The sequence below is a fragment of the Glycine max genome, chromosome 6 (genome assembly GCF_000004515.6).
Source record: "Glycine max cultivar Williams 82 chromosome 6, Glycine_max_v4.0, whole genome shotgun sequence".
Taxonomy (NCBI): domain Eukaryota; kingdom Viridiplantae; phylum Streptophyta; class Magnoliopsida; order Fabales; family Fabaceae; genus Glycine; species Glycine max.
Genome location: NC_038242.2, coordinates 15,482,057 through 15,505,386, shown reverse-complemented (window position 1 = coordinate 15,505,386; position 23,330 = coordinate 15,482,057). Strand labels below are relative to the sequence as shown.

At 32.2% G+C, this 23,330-nt stretch overlaps 2 protein-coding genes and 1 non-coding gene across 4 annotated transcripts; 1 reads left to right on the top strand and 2 right to left on the bottom strand.

The window, feature by feature from the left end:
- Positions 1–5,858, top strand: BOR2 (boron transporter BOR2). 2 transcript variants are annotated; one of them, XM_006581861.4, is made up of 12 exons: positions 1–1,274; positions 1,608–1,690; positions 1,779–1,971; positions 2,074–2,212; positions 2,349–2,520; positions 2,738–2,904; positions 3,022–3,195; positions 3,328–3,423; positions 3,934–4,071; positions 4,150–4,469; positions 4,697–4,967; positions 5,376–5,858. In XM_006581861.4, the coding sequence occupies exons 1-12, from the start codon at positions 1,171–1,173 to the stop codon at positions 5,685–5,687; spliced, it is 2,169 nt and encodes a 722-aa protein (XP_006581924.1). In that variant the 5' UTR covers positions 1–1,170; the 3' UTR covers positions 5,688–5,858. The 2 variants fall into 2 exon arrangements, with proteins under 2 accessions (XP_006581924.1, XP_003527015.1); XM_003526967.5 differs by having other exon boundaries at positions 4,147–4,469.
- A 1,376-nt stretch (positions 5,859–7,234) lies between these two features.
- Positions 7,235–7,321, bottom strand: MIR1520H (microRNA MIR1520h). The gene has a single exon (NR_048680.1). It is a non-coding gene; the product is annotated as a microRNA MIR1520h (primary transcript).
- Positions 7,322–20,151: 12,830 nt separating this feature from the next.
- Positions 20,152–23,330, bottom strand: LOC102662564 (uncharacterized). The gene is made up of 4 exons (XM_014776956.3): positions 22,854–23,330; positions 21,537–22,765; positions 20,831–21,422; positions 20,152–20,762 (listed from the first exon to the last, which is right to left on the bottom strand). The coding sequence occupies exons 1-4, from the start codon at positions 23,290–23,292 to the stop codon at positions 20,152–20,154; spliced, it is 2,871 nt and encodes a 956-aa protein (XP_014632442.1). The 5' UTR covers positions 23,293–23,330.

The following is a 23,330-nucleotide window of genomic DNA, read 5'->3' as shown; positions in this document are numbered from 1 at the left end:
CAGCATAACAACACTTGACACAAAAATCCTCTTACAGCAGCATTTGTAATTGTCTTGTTTTCCTACCCTCAAAATTCGTTCGTTCTTCTGTTTTTCCTTGTGTGTTTCTTTCAATCTTGTCTAAAGATAGTGTCCACTGTTTGTGTATCTCAGTGATTAAATGTAACTGCAATCTCTTCATCTTGTTCTTCTTCTTTGCTTTACTTGAATCTGTTCTTGTTCCTTTTTTAAGGTTCCTTGCAGAAAAATGTAATTTTGGTTTCAGATTAAGATACCCTTTTGCTTTTCAATCAATGCCCAAATCCTCAAAAGTCTTCTGAACATTCCCCAGCATGTTCTCAGTGATGGAATCTCGTTAATCTATATGCCAGATTCCCATCGGGGTCCAGCTACCTCACCTTTTGACCTTTCTGTTCTGTTGATGAACATTCTTCTCAGTGCTTCTAAATTGTAGCAAATGCAGATTGTGATTATGGGTTTCCGTTAGTTAGTTGTGTTGGATTGCCCTCCATAGCTATACATTCAGAACTGAATTTTGATTAACCTTAGTTTTAAGTGTATTAATTAACTGTACCATGTAACTGAATGCTGCCAATCTGCTTCTACTGTGTTATTTCTGGGAGTTAGTTTGGCCTCTATGGATAGCATATGGAGGGTAAAGTAGAGAAAGGGGTGGTTTTGGATCTAGGATTTGTCATGGCTGAACGCTAGCCTTCTTGTGGAGAGTGTCTCTACTCTTCTTGTTCAAGTCTTGACTATAGCATAAATTCTCAAATATTCTTCGAGTTTCTCTTGAATATGTAAAGCCAAGTTCTTTTTGTTCAATTACTGACTTGTTCTTTTGTTACTCATAACAATACATCCAAAAGTTGTTCATAAATTATTTGAAATGTAAATTCTTTCCACTGGATTCATTTATTCAATTTTGCTTTGTCAAGGGCTAAAAAAAATGAGTATACCTTCTTCCACCTTTCTTGTTGTTTTGGATGATACGTAGGATTCTGGTGTCCCTGTCCGGAGTTATATTGATAGTTTCACATATGCATCTTTGATCACTATGTAAACCTCTAGAGCTCCTTCCACGTACATGTTTTTCTTTTTCTTGTTCCTTTCTGTTACCCTTTAGACCAAAATTTAAGATCAATATTAGTTCCGTATACCAAGACTTTCATGGAAGAAACATTTGTTCCCTTACGTGGGATCAAGAATGATCTCAAAGCAAGAATTCCATGCTACAGACAAGATTGGACCAGTGGATTCCAAGCTGGAATTAGGTTTGTGCTATCAATTTGCTGATTCTGATATCACATTTATAATCAAGGTTTTAAATTTTGGTCACAGTTTTGTCTTGATGACATTGTGGGAAATTGCAAATAAATGTAGTCTGGTTGCAGAAACAAAAAACCATCACATTGCAACCGAAATTATGGTGGTGGACTTTTTTAAAACCTTGGTTATAATATGACTTGTTGTAATTAGTTTTCAACCAAAAAGTCTCCTCAAACTTAATCATACCTTTTGCGTGCAAAGTTAAAGTTTTCCTTTTGGAACAACAGCTAGTAAGTTTGTCACTGAATTAATTTTAATTTTTATGTTGTCTTATATAGGATCCTTGCCCCAACTACATACATATTTTTTGCTTCTGCAATTCCTGTTATTTCTTTTGGGGAGCAACTGGAGAGAAACACTGGTACACATTTTTTTTTTTCAGGTTAAGTCTCCTGTATTTCAGTCATTGTTTGCTTGCTAAGTGATGTTTCTTTGGTTATATTAAACAGATGGAAGTCTCACTGCTGTGCAGACTCTTGCATCAACAGCACTCTGCGGTGTTATTCACTCAATCATTGGAGGACAACCTCTCCTCATACTGGGTGTAGCTGAGCCAACAGTCTTGATGTATACATTCATGTATAACTTTGCTAAGGATCGCAAGGATTTGGGACACAAACTATTCCTACCTTGGACTGGATGGTATCTTTAGAGCTCCTTGAGTGGCTTACTTTTTGTTTAAGGAATTACTGGTGAACTGAAGTAACTTGTCAAAAATTTATATATTTAATTTTATAAATTTAGGGTGTGTGTTTGGACTGCCCTGTTGCTGTTCTTGCTGGCCGTTCTTGGTGCATGTTCCATAATCAATAGATTCACACGCATCGCTGGTGAATTATTTGGTCTGCTAATTGCAATGCTCTTTATGCAGCAGGCTATAAAGGTGAGTAACTGAGCATGCATCAACGATGAACCATTTTTCTTTAGCAATCTGCAACTTGCATGTGTTTCCCCAATGGAAACCTTACATTGACAATTACCTAAAATGAAACTTATGTTTAAGAATCTCTATTTTAAAGGGTCTTGTGGAAGAGTTTGGTGCACCCAAGAACCAGAGAGAAGGTACCAATCAGGTTGCACTTCAGTCATCTTGGCTGTTTGGTAATGGAATGTTTGCTTTAGTTTTGTCATTTGGTCTTCTTTTTACTGGTCTACAAAGTCGCAAGGCTAGATCCTGGCGTTATGGCTCAGGTATTGATTATACTTCTGAATTATGCTTCTGAATTATGCTCTGAAAATCCAGTACGGAGTTTAAGTTACATTACAAGATTGACCACATGTTTGGGATTACTTTAGATAAACTGGTTTATATGTCCTCCAATGTTAACTCTAATGCATTCGTCTGATTTATTTTTGCAGTAAAATAACTTTGTCTTATCAAGATTTTCATTCTTATAAAATATTTTAGGTTGGCTACGAGGATTTATAGCTGATTACGGAGTCCCACTAATGGTCCTCGTATGGACTGCGGTGTCTTACATACCAGTCAATGAGGTTCCAAAGGGAATCCCTAGGCGACTTTTCAGTCCAAACCCATGGTCTCCTGGTGCATACTCGAATTGGACTGTTGTTAAGGTCACTCTGATTCTGATCATTATTTAATGTGCATATTTTTCTCATAGTACACAGTGGATAATGTCTCTATATAGAAAACAAGCATGGTTTGTTGCTCATTGTTATTACATTTTGCAGGAAATGTTGAATGTGCCCCCCTTATATATTGTTGGAGCATTTATACCAGCAACTATGATTGCAGTGCTTTACTACTTTGATCACAGTGTTGCATCACAACTTGCTCAGCAGAAGGAGTTCAATCTAAGAAAACCCTCATCTTATCATTATGACTTGCTGCTCTTAGGATTTTTGGTATGTAATTCATTAAAACTAAAATACTTGCCCATTCAATTGTAATACCAGTGCAGTCAATGACAATACATAACCTGTTTCTACTACACCTACCAAATATTTCCTTTTTAATTCTTATTCATTGCTGGCCAGACCATATTGTGTGGGCTTATTGGAATCCCTCCTTCCAATGGTGTAATTCCACAATCTCCAATGCATACGAAGAGCTTGGCTACTCTAAAACATCAGGTAATACAATTTTTACTGACCTTTAAATACAATATATTTCAACTGTTAATCATGGATCCTTCTCTCCTACATTTTTTTTAGTTTGAAAGAAAATAGTTTATGTTTCAGATTTCCCAGAATCTAACCATCTCATAGTTCTGCTTTGACTTCATTCAGATTTATTAATGAATGATTATGTCTATCTTCAGTATTGTGTTTGTATCTTTACCTTGTCTGATTATGCATGCCACACTAGTGGACAGTTATGTTTGGATAGAAGTGTTTGGAGGGGAACAGAGGAAAGTGGTAACATTTCATTTATAGAGATTAGAGAATCATAAAATGCTCATAAAAATAAATAAGGAATGATTGGAAGGTTACATATAATGTCTTCTTTTATTATCATTTTATAAAATTCTCAAATGACTTTTTGCTATCTATAGACAAATTGTCATCAGCCATTTTGTTTAGTCTTGTCTATATATAACCAAGCTAATTGACTTTCATATACATTTGTTTTGAATGGAATAGCTTTTACGGAATAAGCTCGTATCTACTGCACGAAAAAGCATGCGGAGAAATGTTAATTTGAGCCAGTTATACCAAAGTATGAAAGAAGCATATGATGAAATACAGACTCCATTGGTTCCCCAAATGCCACTTACCTTGGTAAATGTGCTTCCATGGTTTCCAATTTTGAAATTTGTGATATTCTTTCTCCTTATCCTTGGTTTGTTCATCCAGCAGGGGCTGAAAGAACTGAAGGAATCTACTATTGAACTGGCCTCGAGTCAAGGATATCTTGATGCCCCTGTTGATGAGCTTGTCTTTGATGTGAATAAGGATGTTGATGACCTGTTGCCAGTTGAAGTTAAAGAGCAGCGCCTCAGCAATCTACTGCAGGCATTGATGGTCGCAGCCTGTGTTGCTGCTATGCCTGTTTTGAAGAAGATACCAACTTCAGTGCTTTGGGGCTACTTTGCCTTCATGGCCATTGAAAGCTTGCCAGGAAATCAATTTTGGGAGAGAATATTGTATCTTTTCACTGCTCCAAGTCGAAGATACAAGTATATCAAAGTTCATTTTCAATTTTGTCATTGCCATAGTTCTAAGATTCATAGATTCAATTTATGTCCAAGCATTCTTCCTCTGTCTGCTTCTTAATTCTAGTGCACAAACAGCATGCATCATTTGTCTTTTCCTACTGATTCTTGGTCAAAATTTGTGAATGTTAAGTTGGTTATTAATTTCAGTTAAGCATGTGATGACCCTTTTTGCTTTCCTACTTTTCTAGGCTGTTGGAGGAATACCATGCCACCTTTGTTGAGACCGTGCCCTTCAAAACAATTGCCATGTTTACTGTGTTCCAGACACTATACCTGCTTCTCTGCTTCGGCATAACCTGGATACCAATTGCCGGGGTCCTTTTCCCATTGTTAATCATGCTTCTTGTCCCAGTACGGCAATATTTTCTTCCAAAGTTTTTCAAAGGTGCCCATCTTCAAGAGCTGGACGCAGCGGCATATGAGGAAGCACCTGCTATTGCTTTCAACATGTCCTTTGAAGTAAGTAGTTTGGACCATACTAGTTTAACTTTAGCCAATATCAGAATGAGAAATGCTAGTAAAATACTCTTTCCATCGCACAATCTCGTATTGGTTAAAATTTATTGAAAACTACAACAGGAATTTTGTGATTTACAACACGTTTCAACCAATAGTAGAGTGTTAATAAGTGTATTACTAACATTTCTCATATCAAATTAGTACAAAAATGAGGAGGCATATGTTTTTTTTGACTTATTTCAATAAGGTCATTTTAGTAAGCTTCAAAATCAAGCTTATTACTAAGTTTGCATTTGAATAGTAATTACTAACTACTAAATTAAGTTGCAGACAACACCTTTGAATACTTGCATCACATATATCTGGCAAAGCTCTTGTTCACAGTTTAACGTCTATAATCCTTGGCAGGGTCCAAGTAACCAGGCACCAACAGTCAATATCAGCGGTGGGGAAATTCTTGATGAAGTTATTACAAGGAGTCGTGGAGAGTTTCGCCACACTCAAAGCCCCAAAACAACAAGTTCAACTCCAACTTCAATGGGAGATATAAGACCAGCTAATAGCCCTCAATTAACAAGGAGGATTTCTAGCCCTCCAGTAACTGAATTGAGAGGGGAAAGCAGCCTCAGACCAACCAGGAAGGAGATCAAGTTAATGCAAACACCTAGTCCACGGTCACCAGGTCTTGGAAAAGTTACCAAAGATTCACCTTCAACCTAAAATATATTGTTAGAACCAAACTAAGTGGTGCTCTAGAGGTCATGAACTTGGTTTTGTAATAAATTGTTGTATTCTCAATGTCTCTTTTTTCTTCCTTTTTACCAGTGTTTGTTGTTTGATTGCAACATGCTTGGCAATATAAAATGGGCAGGGATACTATTGGATGTTTTAGTAATGTTGCTGTCTTTGAATTTTAGTTTTACGTGGTTCAGGTCATCTTTTAAAAATCAATAAAGGGGTTTCCATTTCCATCCTGGAAAAAGAATAGTTGATTTTGGTTACTAGTGAAATTGAGTGAATTGGTTCACGGTTAGAAGCATTTCGTATGATACAACTTAGGGTTAGATAAAATAAATCAGCGCAAGAAATCTTGTACTAGATAGATTTGCGCAAAGATTTCCGATGTTGGTATCAACATTTCGAATGATACACTTACATATTGGTATCAACTTCAATTCCTGACCCGTATAAAAAAAACATCTATCAAGATATATCAATCTTTTAAATGAATTTTAGTATCTCCGAGGATTAGGCTTTAATTTTAAGCTGAAAAAATACCTTCTCCCATCCCCCTCCAAAAATAAAAAGAGAATACACTTTCTATTATTTGTCCTTAGTGTTAGGAGTAGTCTCTCAACACGTGGGACCGTTATAAAGTTTTCATGAAACTTGTCGGTGTGACATTGGATTAAGTTCATGAAGGGTTTGTCAAGAAAAGTTCTAATTATAAATACACAAACAAACTTCATTTTACTCGTTAAAATATTGCTTTTGCCTTTAGACAATTAGGTTCAAGTTTAAGTTAAACTTTGTTTCGCTTAAAAATGTTAATTTTTCACTTATTCATTTTTTTAGTATTTTAATTAGAGTTTTTTATTTCTTAATTAATGGATTCTGAGATTTTTTACAAGCTTCAGTTTTTGATTAACTAAAGATTAATTCTTAATTTAGGACTTAGTGATACCTAAGTAGAGAATATAATTTTAAATGAAATAAATACTATAGTTACCCTATAACTTTTCACAAAACAAAGCTTTTCATTTCATAAATGGATAGTGGCGTCAAGGGAGTCAGTCAAAAACTTAACTTGTCAGCTGCTCATTCATTGCCAAATTTAATGTATATGTCATGTGATACATACATAATCAAAAGTGCAAACTGACATTTTAAATTTGGGTCTTTGGTAATTAATATTATTAAAGTATTAATTAAAGAATTAAAATGAGAAAATATTTATTATAGAAATGATAGAAAAACATAAAAAAAGTTATAAACAGCATAATTTTATGCATTTTAATAATTTTCTCTCTTTTTAGTATCTTAACCTATGTCCTAAGACTACTGTTATCATTTGCCTTTTAATTTTAAAAGGATCTATTTTTTTATCCTCCTAATTATCTTCAATTTCAATTTTGATTTTTCTTTAAAATTATTGATACATTTAGTCATCCAATTATATTTGTAAATGTGGTGTCTAAGTTTAGATTTAGACGTTAACTGTCACAATGTTGAATGTCACGTGTCACGATTGATTGGACGATGACTGTCACATGTCACGTTCTGATTGGACGTTGACAACAACAATACATTTTCATAGTCTATAGAATCAACGTTCAATTAGAACGTGACACGTGGTAGTCAATGTTCCTGTGTAATAGTCACGTGGGATCACATTGAGATTGAACATAATTGGAGGACTAAATGCGTCAATAATTTTAAAGGGAAATTAAAATTGAAATTGGAGACAATTAGGGGACCAAAAATATAATTTTGCCTTCTTTTTATTATGTTCTTGTATAAGTAGGATGATGTTGGGATCTGGTGGTTCATAGTTTAAAGTGCTCGTTTATTCATTTTTATGATTGAGTTTTAAATAGATTCTTATATTTGAGTTTCTAAATTTATAATTAATTTATAATTGGATTTCTAATTTAGGGTTTTGTCATAATTAGATGAAATATTCTTATTTTTATTACTAATTCCAAACATAAATGTATCTATTTGATTTTTTTTAAATCACTTACCTTAAGGACCTATTACTAAATAATTAAACTTACTGAGATGATTCCTGAACTATTTGAGAATTTTTAAATAAGTTTTCATTTTATTTTGGTCTAATTATAACGGAACCCTAACCTATGAATTGAATAAAGAATAATTTATAAATTTGGAAATCTAATTACAACATTTTCAAGTATATAAATTTATTTTAAATTTTTTCAAAACAATTCAAGAACTAATTTAACCTCCTTTTTTTTTTTTTACCGTATCTATTGGAAGTAGTAGTGGTAACATCAATGCCTATATAATGTACACATGCATTGGATTGTACATTTAATTGTGTAAAAAATTTCCATGAAGTACTGATTTCAATATAATGGCGATAAAGGCATACACGCAATGCCATGATATAATGGCTAGACATTTCGTTTTCCTGACTAGAGAACAAAAGTCTTGATATTTATGAATTGGATAGCTGACTGAACATCTGGTCCTACATCTTTCTTTCTCTTTTTTCTTTGAAAGAAAAATTCAAAATTAGATCTTGAGAGTTTATTTAGGACAAATCTTAAGATCTACAAGATTCATGCATTTAAAATAGTGGAATTTAAAGCGAGATCTTTATTAAGAAAATATTATACGTGAGTTATTATAAATTTTTTACATCAATACATGAGTTATTATATATTTTTTATATTAGAATTTGACTTTTTTCTTTGAAAAGAAAAAAAAAAACTCAGGTACGTGTGAAATAGTATTTGTCTAAGGTGGCTGCCCTACATCTTTCATCTCAACCTAAAACACTTAATAATAAGCGTTAAGAAGTTCAATCAGATACACCTGCATCTTTTCTGCTTTTCAATAATGGCTTGAGGATGGTACCTGAAAAGTTGAAAGGGGAACCTCGGCCGGGACCCTTCTATACCTGAACCCTTGTCCTATATATGGTTGCAGATGCCAGTAATTAAGAACTAATTCATGCTTTCGCCACTAGGACACTATTGAACTAAAAGGTTAATTAATATAAATGGGGGATTTGAGAGAAGGTTCATATATAATGATTACTAGCTAGTGATCCCGAACACTCTGGATGATAATTGAACATGTCAAACAGATACCAATATTCCTCAAAGTAACTACGTACATATATATTCCATAAAATTAATTAATTTTTTTACAATGATTTTTGTTAATTCGCATATAATTAAGTCGTTCCTAAAGTTCCATTTTAGAGTGTTGATTTTGATATATGATAATATCATCAAGTCTTAATCACCTGGTGGTTAGGAACTTGACCTTACCGACCATTATATTTGTCACAACTAACTAGAGTTGTAAGGGGCGGCAACTGATGAGTCTATCTTACCAAAAATTTTCTTTTTGTGCATATGTTTTTAGTAATGTTTTTACAACGAATTAATCTTGAGACCAATGATGGTTTATTCTTTTTACAACCGGATAAGTTATTCCACTGATAAAAGTTAATGATTTATAACTTATTGATTTAATCAATTGTAATTATATATTGTAGTTAAAACATAAGCCGATAATAATTAGATATTTACTTTATAATGTTATATTAATATTAAAGGAATCAATTTAGATTATTTTTTTATTCAAAAAGAGCAGTCAAATTCTGGTATTAAAAAATTTATAATAATTAACATGCACGTACACTGTTTTATTATTTGAGCTAGATCCTTAATATTTAGATTAAAATTTAAATCAATTCAAACAACTGTTATACACGTAAAGAAATATGCTACAATTTGTTACGAGGGAGTTGCTGTAGGAAAGACGTGAAAGCTTTTAAAGAAATGAAAAATAATTGAGTGTACCCTACACAGAATATAAGGATAATTGGGTATTTTAAAATGAGAAAAATACTTTTTTTTTGTATTTTATATATTTTTCTTTAATTAAAATTTCAATTTTAATTAATTCATGTAATAAATGCTAGTATGATATATAAATATTGCTTATATTAAATATTAGTATGATATATAACTTAATTTAGTAAATTTCAATTTTGATTTGACAATAACACCAAAGATTTTTTTGTAAAGAATTACATATAAATTTTATCTTTTAAAAATGGCTAATTACATTTTTTTTTTGTGTTTCTTCGTGCAGTATTTTTTTTTGTAATACCAAACATGTTTCATATGTAAAAATTTGTGAAGTAAATTTTACATTTACTTATTTATATATGTCTTCTGAGATTAAAACATACAATTAAGAAATTTAATTAATATTCTCATTTATACACTGAAAATATTTTTTATTTTCTTATTACATTCTTTGTCTTTTATATATTCCTTCTTTTTATTATTTTCTTTATTTTCTTAAAACATACAATTAAGAAATTTAATTATTTTATCTCATTTATAAGTGATCTTGAAGTTTTTCTTTCTTTGCATGCTTTGAAGCATTCAAAACAGAGAATTTGAAACAACTCCAAAAGAGACTTAATTAAAAGTGGCATATATTTTTTGTGTATATAAAACTAATTAATAAACCTTAATAAAACTTGTGCCCTGTGAAGCCTTCAAAACCAACCAGCTCCAATATTCTATGTGCTAAGCTGATATAATCAAATGGATGATGATATCATGCATATTGCGTTTCCAAGCCAACAACATATATATCAAATATCAATAGGCTAGAAAAGTTGAACCTGAATTTAATTCATCCATAACTACCTTTAGGTATATGAATAAAACCACTAGACATTAATCACATTATAGCCTAATTTGGTCATCTCTGCTCTTCATTAATTAGGACACCCCTGCACGCAACGTAGAAAAGATTGAAAGGATAATTACCATCACACGTTTAGAGACCTATACTACTATAAACTCACTCAACATACTAATATTGTTTGCATGAGCAATTATTCTGATCAACGACCTGTATATCGATTATACGTAGATGCATTATCATGCATAAAGACCAAATGCAGCCGACACACGTAACCTCCCTCAACAGGTCACTACAGCAACCATCAATCTCCCAAATTAGGCAATTCCTGATATTTGACCTCTATGTATGATGATCAGAATGTTGGAGATCTCACGTTAATTAATGATATGATTAAAATAATATATATGAGTATTAGGAGACAATCCTTATTTTACAGGCTAAAATTTTGTGAGATTCAATTAGATTCAAATAAAAAATTCTAAGACGCAACGCCAACACCAATTCCCACTATATAGGCGTAGTTTGATGTACATCAAACTAAACACCTGGAAGAACTTTGAAAGAAACTCATCAACTGAAAACCTGAGAATGAATGAGGAATGCTAACTAAAGATAAACAAAATCAACTATATTTGGATTGAGCCATCAAAAACCAAAGTCTATCAATTAACAAACCCTTTTAAAAGACCCGGCCTCAAAACCAGAATGAAGAATCAATGCCTTCTAAGACACACTATACCTTAAAAATTCACATTTAGAATCAGTGCCTTATAAGACACACTATACCTTAATAATAAGCAATAAAGGAAGAACATGACAGCAAATCTAACTAGTAGCACCTCCTCCAAAGCCAAAAACAAAGCCCATTTGTGTCTACACTAACGAAAAAAAGGTTGTTTAAAAGTCACCAAGTTATCAAGACTCAAACAATACATACAATAAAACATCTAACCATGGCAGCAGATCGAGAGGATTCTACCGTCACCAAATTTCCAAAACATTGTGTCTACTCTACTCATGCATTGGATCATCTGTACATTTACGTACGCAAAAAATTTCCATGAAGTATACTGTACTGATTTCAATATAATGAGTAATGATTAATAATGACAATGAAGGCATGCATACACAACATGACCATGATATGACATGTTAGTAGTAGGCATTTGGTTTTCCCTGGCCGGTTTGAAAACAAATTTTTGATACTATCAGTTTGAGAGCTGACAGAAAATGTGGCCCTACATTCTAATAAGCACTAATCATGTTCAATAAAAAAAGCTTTAGACACATGATCACTTGCATATTTCTCCTTTCAATTAATGGATTGAGGATTGAAAAGTTGAAAGGGGCACCTCTGATCTATACCTGAACATTTGTCCTATATGCTGCCTCCCCCCTATGGTTGAGGAGGTCCAATTTCAAGGTTAATAAAAATGGGGAGGGTGGGGGTGTTGACATTAATTAAGAGTAGGTTCATAAGTAATGACAATCAAACAAGCTAGTGAACTGAACTTTAGATAATAGCTATATATAGCAAACAGATATTGATTAGATGTTCCTCAAAGTAACTATACATACTATGCCATAAATTAATTCTATGATGATGTTCAAGAGATATATAAAGTCGTTCTCAAACTTACATTTTCATGAGTGTTGATTTTAAGATGATAATAATTAACATCATCGAGTCTTCCTATCACACATGGTGGTTGGCAACTTGACCTTACCGATCGATATGCTTGTCACAATTAAATTAATCCATGTTGTACAGGGCGGTGTGATGAGTCCATATCTTACCGATCTATAAGTTTGTCACATAACAACAATAATAAGAATGATAAAGATAATCTATAACTATTAATAAAAGTATTTAATTTTATTTTGTGTATATATATTTTTAGAAATCAGCTTTGAATCAAACAGTTATTAGAAATTAAAAATAACTCATCAAATGTGACAGTTACAGGAAACAAATTTAGATCAAATAATTTAAAATAACTCAAAGAACCTCTCTCTCTCTCTCTCTCTCTCTCTCTCTCTCTCTCTCTATATATATATATATATATATATATATATATATATATAAATATAAAGAATATTGTTTTGAAAATCAGACCAATTCCGGCCAATTCGACTAATTGGACCGAGAATCAAATTGGTGACTAGTCCGTTAACTTAAAATCCAGGCATTTTTAGAACCGACAAAATCGGTCAAAAACCAGTCAAATTGGACTAAAACCGGTGTAGAGAATCGGTCTGAACAATTTTTATTTTTATTTTAAAAAATTCACATTTAATCTAAAACAATTTAAGATAGGTAAAAACACATATTTAGTATGGTTTACCAATTGGTATAAATTATTTTATCAATTATTATTAATTTTTTATTAATTATAAAACATAATTTAGTCATGTGTATTAGATTATATTTTTCATATCTTAATTTCTTATAATTTTATATTATATTAATTTTTAATTGTTTTTATTCAATATGTAATCTTGTTATTGTTAATTGATATTGTTGTATTTTATTAAAATTTAAATCTAAGTATTATGATATATTTGATTTAAATTTTGATGTTTATTTTGAATGTTAAGAACCTATGAAATGACACTTTTATTTTTGTTAGTATTATCAAGTTATATTATTATTATCATTATTATTATTATTATTATTATTAATTTGATTACGATTAATCATTAAATCTTAAATTAGTTTCTTAACCGATTCAATAATCAATCTAATTTTAAAAATATTGGTAAAGAATGATGTTATTTATTAAGAGGGAGTTGTTGTAGGAAATACATGAAAAGACGATATAACTTTAAAATAAATGAAAAGTAATTGGTCCTACGTACCTGGTGACCGTGGATTATCTCTATATATAAAATCCGTTTTATATGGTGTGTTAATTTTTTTTATAATATTCTTAATTAATTGCAATATTCTTTATCTAAATATTAATTAATTGGATAAGAAACAACAAGTAAAAAGATAAATGAAGGATAATTTTTAAAAAGTGGTATAAATTTTTGATAAATCTAATGTGATTAATTTTTTAAAGAGTGTGAAATAATTAAAACTTAAAATAGTCTTGTATATAAATATTATCTTGTACAACCAGGTCGAATCTCCAATTTTATAAGGGCATGTGCAATCTTTTTTAGGGATTAGCTAGTGCCACAAATTAATAAGATAATAAACTCTTCCGATGAAATTCCTCTATCATATATAGAGCATGCACTTTCCTAATTTATTACCGTGGCACTATATCTATCGAAAAAGAGACGATAAGTCTTTCATTCTTTGCAGCTATCAAAGTTAGAAAGCTGACCCCATGCATCTAAGGTGGTCTCGTCCACTCTGATTCAAAAAAGTGCAGCTGAAAGTATGATGAACTAATTAATTCTTACGTAACATTAAACTTTAATTAGTTGCATGACAATGCACTGTGGATAAATAATAGATTGATATATGTTTGTCTACTTTGTAAAAAAGGCATGTATGATTGGGGACACATGAAAAGGTTGTTTCAATGGATTGGATGAGGATTCGTGATATTTTTTAGGATCATCTCTAGATAGATAGACATAACTTAGTGGAAAGCATACGATGTTGTCACTTCCACACGCACTATAACTTACAAATTATCTATACATTCTGAAAGTAGAAGTGTTCACATCCAATCTAAGTTGTTTCTAATTGCAAAATTGTTTTAAAAAATTTAAATATCGATCAAATCATTAACTAAAAAAATCACTCTTTCTTTGTTTATTTTTTTAACCACCATTAGAGTCTTTTTCTTTATTCAATTTGAATCAGTTTCGATTTTTTTTTAAATTAAAACAAAATATATTATTGTACATTTTATATTTTATATATATCTAAGTAAAACTAAATAACTAATTAAAAATGGCCAAATACTTAAATCCTTTAAACTGTTTTATTAGATACTAAAAGATCAAAATCTCACCACATTATTTAAAATAAGCAAACTCAACTTTATTTTTAAACGAATTCAACACCCCCCCACACGCACACATCTAGTATAGAAATCAAGTAATCTATAAAGTAAATAGCTAGCTAGTTCTTTGATTAAATTAAAGGCTAAAAAGGGGGGAATATAAACATGAAAATCTGCTATTTTAAAAAAACGGACGGGTTAATATAATGTTTTAAGTAACATTAGTAAAATAACAAAAATGAATCATTTAATTCAACTCAAACATTTTTTAATCATTTAGATTAAATTAAATTTTTATATTATATTCAAATTGATTCGAAACAAATTATAATATTATTTTTATATTTGAATTGGACAATTTTGTATCTACAAATACATTCAAATTGAACTGTAAAGACTTCACAAAAACGAAAAAGAGAACTTGGCACTACCAGAAGTGCTAATGGCTCTACCCGCATGGGTAGCTTTTTGCATTTTTTTGAAATTGTCCTTCCAACAAAAACATGATTAAGTTGGATACTTATATAATAAAATTGTGTTTGTGTTTATGTAACACATATGGAAGGTAAAAAAATTTAAAAAAAAATGGGAATATGATTCTATTATACATGATACAATAATATAATCTTATTTTTATTGTTGGCTCAACATCAACACAGATTCACCACCATCCCAAATAGCTAAACCCACCATCCCAAACCCATTGACAACAACAATATATCTTGTGGGATCACCATCCCAAACACACAGATTCAACCTAAACCACCCCAACAATGCAAACCCCCAATCAGCATCCCAAACCCATTAATAGCCCTCATAGATTCCAAACCCAAATATCCCCCATCCCAGCCGAGGCCATCGTTGTGGTGAGGGACGGAGGAGCAAATGGGTTGAGGAGAAAGAGTGCGAGACAGGGCTAGGGTGAGGTGGCACGACACAACGACTTGGGGTGGGTGACGTGGCTCGAAGGAAAGGACAAAATTTGATGGAAGGGGAGGGGGTGAGGTGGCGCGAGAGAGAAGTTTCAGGGGAAGGGTAGGGGGTGTAGGAATTTGGGCAAAAGAGGGATTTCGTATGTGTTGGTAGTGCCAATAGCACTTTTGGTAGTTGAAAGTTCTCAAACCAAAAAGATACACAATACCTAGCCCAATAATCATTTCCAACAAAGCTTTGTTTAATTTGGTCGACGTTAGTTGTAATATGAATTGGAGGACAACTTTTCTCTAGTGGAGGGACATTTGTGTTAGGGTGTTCAGATCTAATTCAATAATAATAATGAAAGAGTAATCCATTCCAAATAAGTTAAAACAGATTAAAACATTTTTTTAATTTATTTTTTGCACTATTTTTTCTATAACCGATCAATTTGGTTTAGTTTTTGATTGGTGTTTCTAAAACTGATTTGGTAATTTTTAATAAAACCCCTTTTTTTAAAAATAAAAATTGCACTATTTAATTCAACTTTCACATGTTTAAGATGCTTTCATCGCAAACATGAGTGAGTTGAAACTGGAAATGGAGATGGAGGAGAAACTTGTTTGTATGGGTGGAGAGCAATTTCACCAAGAACTATCAAAATCTTAACATCTCTTTCTTTAAGTATTGATGGATGCGATGAATGGATTTGGAAGCTTGACACCTCTCAAACTGTTACAATTATAACAACCTACTCCTCTTTCTTTAAGTATTTGATGGGTGCAATGAATGGATTTAGAAGCTTGACATCTTTCAAACTTTTACAATCAGAACAACCTACTCTTATTTATATAGCTTTAATATACCTAAAGGCGTGAATGGAAAGATTTAAGATCTTAAGTTGTCCGAATCATTCATGAGAGGCGGAGTCGACATTATGAAAGTACTAAATGTTTGAAAACTAATAGTTATGCTACTGCAAAATCTAAGACTACCACAAGAGAATTAAAAGAAGATAAAGTAATCAATGACTAAGATGTTTCATATCATTGAATGATGACTCTTCAAGTGTCCTTATCTAGTTTTAAGGATTAAAATAAAAATTATATAATATTACAAATAATAGACTAATTAAGTCCAAACTTTAAATTCTTTAACCATTTAACTTTATTATTTTTGGGCTTGGAGCCCATCCTATCATCCTACCTCAATTTTTACTCATATATATTGCACACAAGCCCAAGTAAATATTACATAAACCTAAGAAAATTTACATTTGATTCTTCAGAAGAACATTTTTTTTTTCATCAACAAATAACATAGTGTAAATTAAAAAATAGGTACCAAGGATACCTAAAGCCATATACAAAGAGTATCTGTGGTCTCATTTTGAATTCCTACCGCTCTCGATTTACCCTTGTAAATGAGTATGAATTACTATGCTTTCGAATTTACCGTATATAGCTCCACCAATTCAAAATATAAATATGATTATAATTAACATATAGTGACTACAATTAATTATTATATTTTATATGAGAGTGTATGTATGTTTTAAAAATAGATTAGCAAGCAAATCAAGTTTACTTACATTATTGATATAATAATTTATACAACAGTTTATACAATCCTTCCTTTTTTTTTTTATCGCTATCTCTCTACTATACATCATTTATTAATAAATGTTATAAAATATATTTTACAAATTCTTGTATAATTTGTTATATATATATATATATATATATATATATATATATATATCACATCTAGCTGTATTTTAAACGGCTGCAATATTTCATTTAATTCAGTTTTGAATTGTTAGGTGTTAGCAATACAATACAAATTTACCGCACTAAGTCTTAACAGAAGTAAACACATTAAAAATTTCAATTAAGACTTAAATATTAACGCATTCATTAAATGTTTAGTTTGGTTTACTTATAAAGGTCAAGATAATTATGATAATACGGTACTTTTCTCTATTTTAGTTTCTGTTAACATTTTGTTTTTGTTACATTCTGTTTTAACATATACCTTTCCTCTCCGTCTCATACTCTATATGTCGCCTTTGTTAAAAAATGTTTATATCTAAAAGTATTTATTATTCTAAAAAATTAATAAAGCATTAATTATTTTTCAGTAATTTATTCATCTATAATCTATTGATATTTCACTTAAATGTTTAAATAAATTTATAACTCTAGAATTTCAAGCCAAAAGATAAGGTGCATCCATATTGAGAATTTGATTTTTATCACTAAGATTTAGGTGACTTAAATGCAAAGTGGAAGATTATATTTTACTAGATGAAGATTATTTGAATGGATGATTGGAAGTTATTTTTGTTTCAAGTTCCAAGAGAATTTATTTATTATAGTTAGTGACAATCTTCACTATAAATAGAGAAGAAAATTAGTGGAAAAACACAATACATAAAGAGAGTGTGTGAGAAGAGAAATTGTGAATCAAAGTCACTTTGTTGAGAAAAAAATATCTTTGTGTGAGAGTGTGATCACTTCTTATAATCATTGAGTGAGGTACTCGAGTTTGTAGAATGATATACTATTTGAGGTGAGTTATAATCTTGTAATTATTTTTTATGATAGTAAAATACTTTTGAGACGATTTCATGGACGTAGGCTAGAGATGCTGAACCACATTAAATTATGTGTTTGTTATTATATTTCTAGAGTCTAATCTTTGTTAGTTTTTACGATCTTTTGTAAATGTGGGTAGAGCGTTGATTATCCAACAACAACATTCTAATTATTTTAATAAGGATCTTATTTTGAAGAAGGATATTTTTGTTAAAGGAAGATTTATTCTCATAGTAATTGTGCAATTAATAACTTTTTTAAGAAATTTACATCATTTTCTAATATAAATAATATAAGGTTGGTCAAATAATTGAGAAAGAATAAAGAGAGAAAAAGGAGGGAAAAATTATGAGTTTGAATTTTCTAATTGATATTTTTTAATAAAAATAATTAACTAACATTTACGGATAAAATTTAAGAAATTTTTTAAATACATTAATTAATTTAAGCATATATCATATATAATTACAAATTATTCATTTAATTTATCAATTTAGTTCATGCGTAAGAAATAAAAAAATAATTAAAAGTACTTCCAGTCTTGTGGATCATTTTAACTACATGAACCTAGAAATTTAGTTAGTTTAACTAGTAATATGAAATCTATCAGCAATTTATATAAATTTCTGAAAAATACTATTACTATTAAAATTATTTAATTATGTTTTTGTCCCTTAGAACTTATTTGACTTTTCACTTTTAGTCAAACAAAAAAAATCATCGGTCTTACTTGTGTAAAATATAATAAAAGTAAATAATTAAATTTGTACTAATGGTTAGTCAATTTTTCATCTCATCATGTGTTGACCTGTAGCATTTAACGATTATTTTCTTTCTATTTTTTACAAAATTATTTTCTTCTCTAATTTGACTTTTCACTTTTGGTACATAATTAAGGAGTGAATAGGCAATTTAGTCCCTGAGATTGTAACCACTTTGCATATTAGTCCCTGACTTAAATTTTAATTCATAATAGTCCCTAACTTTACATAAGTTTTGCAAAATAGTCCCTGTCGTTAATTTCTCAGGTGACGGCGTTAGTGAGGTGTATAGGTGGCAATTCAGTGCCACGTAGATTGTCCAACGTGGCACTGAGGTCTGCATCTATAAATTCTCTCTCACATGCAAGGTTGCTTCTTTTTCCCCAAAAAAATTAGGGTTTACGAAGCTGCTGGTTGCTTCTTCTTCTTCTTCTTCTTCCCACGCTGAGTTGCTTCTTCTTCTTCTACTCTGAGGCTTAGTCCCTGCTGCTTGTTCACTTGATTTGTCCATGTCTGCAAGTGGCAGTTGTTGTGCATTTTCTGGTAGTTTCATTCGGCAATGCCACCATGGAAGACGTGCAGCTATTCGAACTGCAAGAACAAGGAGAAACCCAGGAAGGTTATTCTATACTTGTGCATTACCCCAAACAGACCCAGATAACTGTCAATTTTTTCAATGGGTTGAAGAAGAAAACCAACTTTCTAATTCGTCTTCTGTCTCAAGAGAAACAATAGTAGTGGCTGATTTGAGGCTACAAATTGAAGCTTTGCAGAAGAAAATGAGAAATTTAAAAAACATTGTGTTGTTAGGTTTTTCATTTTTAATTGTAATGTTAGTTTTAGGGGGAATGTACTTTAGGTAAAATGTGTAATAGCAGCTTTTGATATTGTAATTGTTGTTTTGCTGAAGAATTTGTATTAGGAAGTAGCTTTTGTAGTGTAATAGCAGCTTTTGTTGCTACTGTCAATTGTTGTTTTGCTGAAGAATTTGTAATAGGAAGTAGCTTTTGTAGTGTAATAGCAGCTTTTGTTGCTACTGTCAATTATCCATTTCAATTAAATATAATTTGTTGGTGAAATTTGTTGCTGAAATTTGCAGTTTATTAAATATAATTTAATAAAAGAAAGAGAATTAGGTAATAAGAAGCAACTCATAATGTATGTTGGGATGGATTGTACTACTCCAACTCCAAATCCAACACAGTGTATAATTTATAAAAGAAAGAGAAGAAACATGACTTTAGATCAATTTCACATAATATTTGACATCCCAAAGCATGGTAGTTAGAAGCAATTGTTCAGTAGGCCTTCAAACTATACAACTACACATCCTAATATTTGACATCATTTCACATGCCAGTGAAGCTTTCAAAATATACAACTACACATCCTAATATCAAAATGCAACAAAAAATGCTTCTTCAGTTTTCTTCATCAGCAACCTTCAAACTCAGCAACCTTCAAAATGCGCAACAAAAAATGGGTCTTCAGCAACCTTCAAAATGCAACAAAAAATGGTTCTTCAGTTTTCTGCATCATCTTTATCAGCAACCTTCCTTTTTTTGGCTCTTGTTATGGCTAGCTTATTCCTTGCTATTGGTGGAACAATAGTTGCAGGGACCTCCATGTCACTATCTTGTGACAAATGAGGCTGAGATAAATTAATCTCCACCGGATCTTGTTGAACATGAGCAGCAGCTTCTTCAGCCTCATTCAAAGCTTGTTCATCTTGAGATAATAGGTGGTCATCCTCATTGGAAGTTGATGGTGCAACATATTTCTTTGGCCTAACAGGAACTCCAATATTTTTACAGCTTCTAATGTTATGATTGGTTTGGCCACACCTTCCACATGTAAACTCAGCCAATTTCCTCTTTAGCTTATGTCCTGTGACATTGTCCTCATCTACAGATCTCCTTCTATTTTTCTTTGGCCTTCCTCTTTGGACCTTTTTATGTGGTGGAACAGGGTGTGTATACTGTGTCTGGGCCCAATATTGTGGTCCTTGGACTGGTTCAATAAAATGCTGGTATGTCTTATTATAAGCTTCTATTGACAGCCACTCATGACACATGTCCTCAGGCTTCCCTCCTTTGTGAGTTATTGTTGCAATGGCATGTCGGCATGGCATCCCTACATCAAAGTTGTAAAATCAGCACACATGTAGGTTAGGAATGAAAAAAAACTATAAAAAACACAACCTGTTAGTTGCCATACTCCACAAGTGCATGTCCATTCACCTAAATTGACCTCAACCTTATTCCCCCACATGTGGACCTCATATCTCAGGCCCATGTTATCACCACACCAAATGGGAGTCCATTGATTAGCAAAATGGAATTCTTTTTCTAGTCTTTTATACTGCACTGGACATAATGGTCCAGGTTTTCCAGAAAGTTTAACCTTGCGGGCAGCCATGGTTCTCATGATATAACTTCTAATTTCTTCAAGCATTGTGATAATAGGCTTGCATCTATACTGCAGAATTCTGGAATTGAATACCTCACAAGTGTTGTTGCATATATTGTCCACCTTGGGTGTTGTACTGAAGTGGGCTTTTGTCCATGCTTGTTTGGGCCATTTATTCAAATACTCCCAAGCCTGGCAGTTGATTGTCTTCAAATGGGCCATATGGCCTTCAAACTCAGCAACAGTAGTGGATTTTGCACATTGCCACACAATTCCTTTAAGTTCCTTGCTTTTCCATTGCTTTGTAAAATTTTTCCAAAGATGCAAGACACAAAATCTATGAGGTGCACCAGGCATGACTTCCTGTAAAGCTGGAATAAGTCCCTGAAAAATTGCAGCAAAGTAGTAAATACTTCTGGACTAGTCCCTAACTTATGTCATTAACTTCAATTAAATACCTAACTTATGATAACAATTGCAAATCACACCATGTCATACCTTTTGCATGTCTGACATGAAATTCCACCCATTCTGTATGTAATCCCCAAGATCTTCATGCAACAAAGTTAAAAACCATTTCCAATTGTCTTTGTTCTCAATGTCCACAACAGCATAAGCAATAACATAGATGTGGTTATTGCCATCAAGCCCAACAGCAGAGAGCAAGTTTCCTCCAAATGCACTCTTTAGGAAACATCCATCTAGACCTATGAATGGTCTACATCCAGCAACAAACCCCTTCTTACAGCCAGCAAGACAAATATATAGCCTCTGAAATTGTGGTGGACCTTCTGGACTTGGCACTGTGTTGATCTTAACTGTTGATCCAGGATTGCTCCTCAACAATTCATGTGCATAATCAAATACTTTGGCATATTGTTTCCTCTCATTCCCTTCCACTAATTGCTTTGCTTCTTTCATGGCTCTCCACATCTTTGTAACTTCAATGTGCACTCCAAACTCTTGCTTGAAATATTCCAAAGCTTCAACACATTTAAGGGTTGGCTGCATTCTGAGTTTGCCCTCAAGTTTACTGACCACCCACTGTCTATTTGCTTGTTTGTTGTTCACTTCTCTGCAGCAATTATGGTTATGCTTAAATGTCTTTATCTGAAAAGAGTTTCTAACTTCATTCTTTGCACAGTAGATTTCCCAATCACAAAATGCCTTCTTGCATTTTGCTCTAGCCCTCTGTTTATCATTCTTCTTCCACTTGAACTCCCTGCCCATCAATATGCTATACTCCCTCAAGGCAGATTTAAATTCATCTAGAGTACCAAACTCCATCCCTAATTCCAACTTCTGTTCACCAACTCCACTACTTTGACTATATTGAGGATAAACTTCAACATCCTCATCTTCATCATCACTACTAATGGGGATATTAAGCTCCTCTGAATGATAATCATCTGTCTTAACTTCAGCTTCAACTTCATTCAACATACAAGAGAAATTTATAAACCACTCAGCATCTGTCTCATCACTGTCAACTTCCCTTTCCTCCTCACTATCAGCAACATCTCTCTCTTCACCATCAGCATCTCTCTCCTCACCAGCTTCAGCATCCCTCTGCTCACTACCATCTCTTTGCTCACCAGCATCAGTATCCCTCTGCTCACTACCATCTCTTTGCTCACCAGCATCAGTATCCCTCTGCTCACCACCATCCCTCTGCTTACCAGCATCCATCTGCTCACCAGCATCTGTCTGCTCTCCAGCACCAACATCTGCATCAATGGTCATAAAGTAAAAATTAATCATATTAATTAATTATGGTAACCATGTCGGACCAAGTACAGATGAATTAAAACTTACCTTCCTCATGGCCAGCAACAGGTACATCATCTAAATCATCCTCATTCTCAACAGCTTTTCGAATTGGATAACATTCCAAGTACAACATTTGTGGGACTTCTTCTAAAATTGGATCTACTTCATGATGAAAATAAACATTTATCTCATTCTCATTTTCAAAAGCATCCCTAACTAAGTGTAATATATCTCCATCAGTTGTACAACTCCTTAACCCATGATTAAAATCTAAGTCCTTATCAATCAACCAAAAACATTCTCCTATATTACTATACTTCTTACAAGCTTTCACCAGATCATATAAGATAAATGCATTCAGGCAATCTGCAGATATATCCTCCCAAACGTCAAATTCTCCGCCTATATATTCAACCTTTCCATCACTGGCACGTGGAGTGAATCTTCCTCCATGGTGCAATACTAAAGTTATATTATCATTCATTCTACACAATCAGAAACCGCAAACATGGTCAGATATTA

Excerpts from the sequence above, each read along its gene's own strand:
- BOR2 (XM_003526967.5), top strand. The coding sequence starts at position 1,171 with ATGGAAGAAACATTTGTTCCCTTACGTGGGATCAAGAATGATCTCAAA. Across the intron at positions 1,972-2,073 it reads TTCCTACCTTGGACTGGATG|GGTGTGTGTTTGGACTGCCC; the intron begins GTATCTTTAGAG and ends TTATAAATTTAG. Across the intron at positions 3,424-3,933 it reads TGGCTACTCTAAAACATCAG|CTTTTACGGAATAAGCTCGT; the intron begins GTAATACAATTT and ends TGAATGGAATAG.
- LOC102662564 (XM_014776956.3), bottom strand. The coding sequence starts at position 23,292 with ATGAATGATAATATAACTTTAGTATTGCACCATGGAGGAAGATTCACT. Across the intron at positions 22,766-22,853 it reads TGTTGCTGGCCATGAGGAAG|ATGTTGGTGCTGGAGAGCAG; the intron begins GTAAGTTTTAAT and ends CCATTGATGCAG. Across the intron at positions 20,763-20,830 it reads TGGAGTATGGCAACTAACAG|GGATGCCATGCCGACATGCC; the intron begins GTTGTGTTTTTT and ends ACTTTGATGTAG.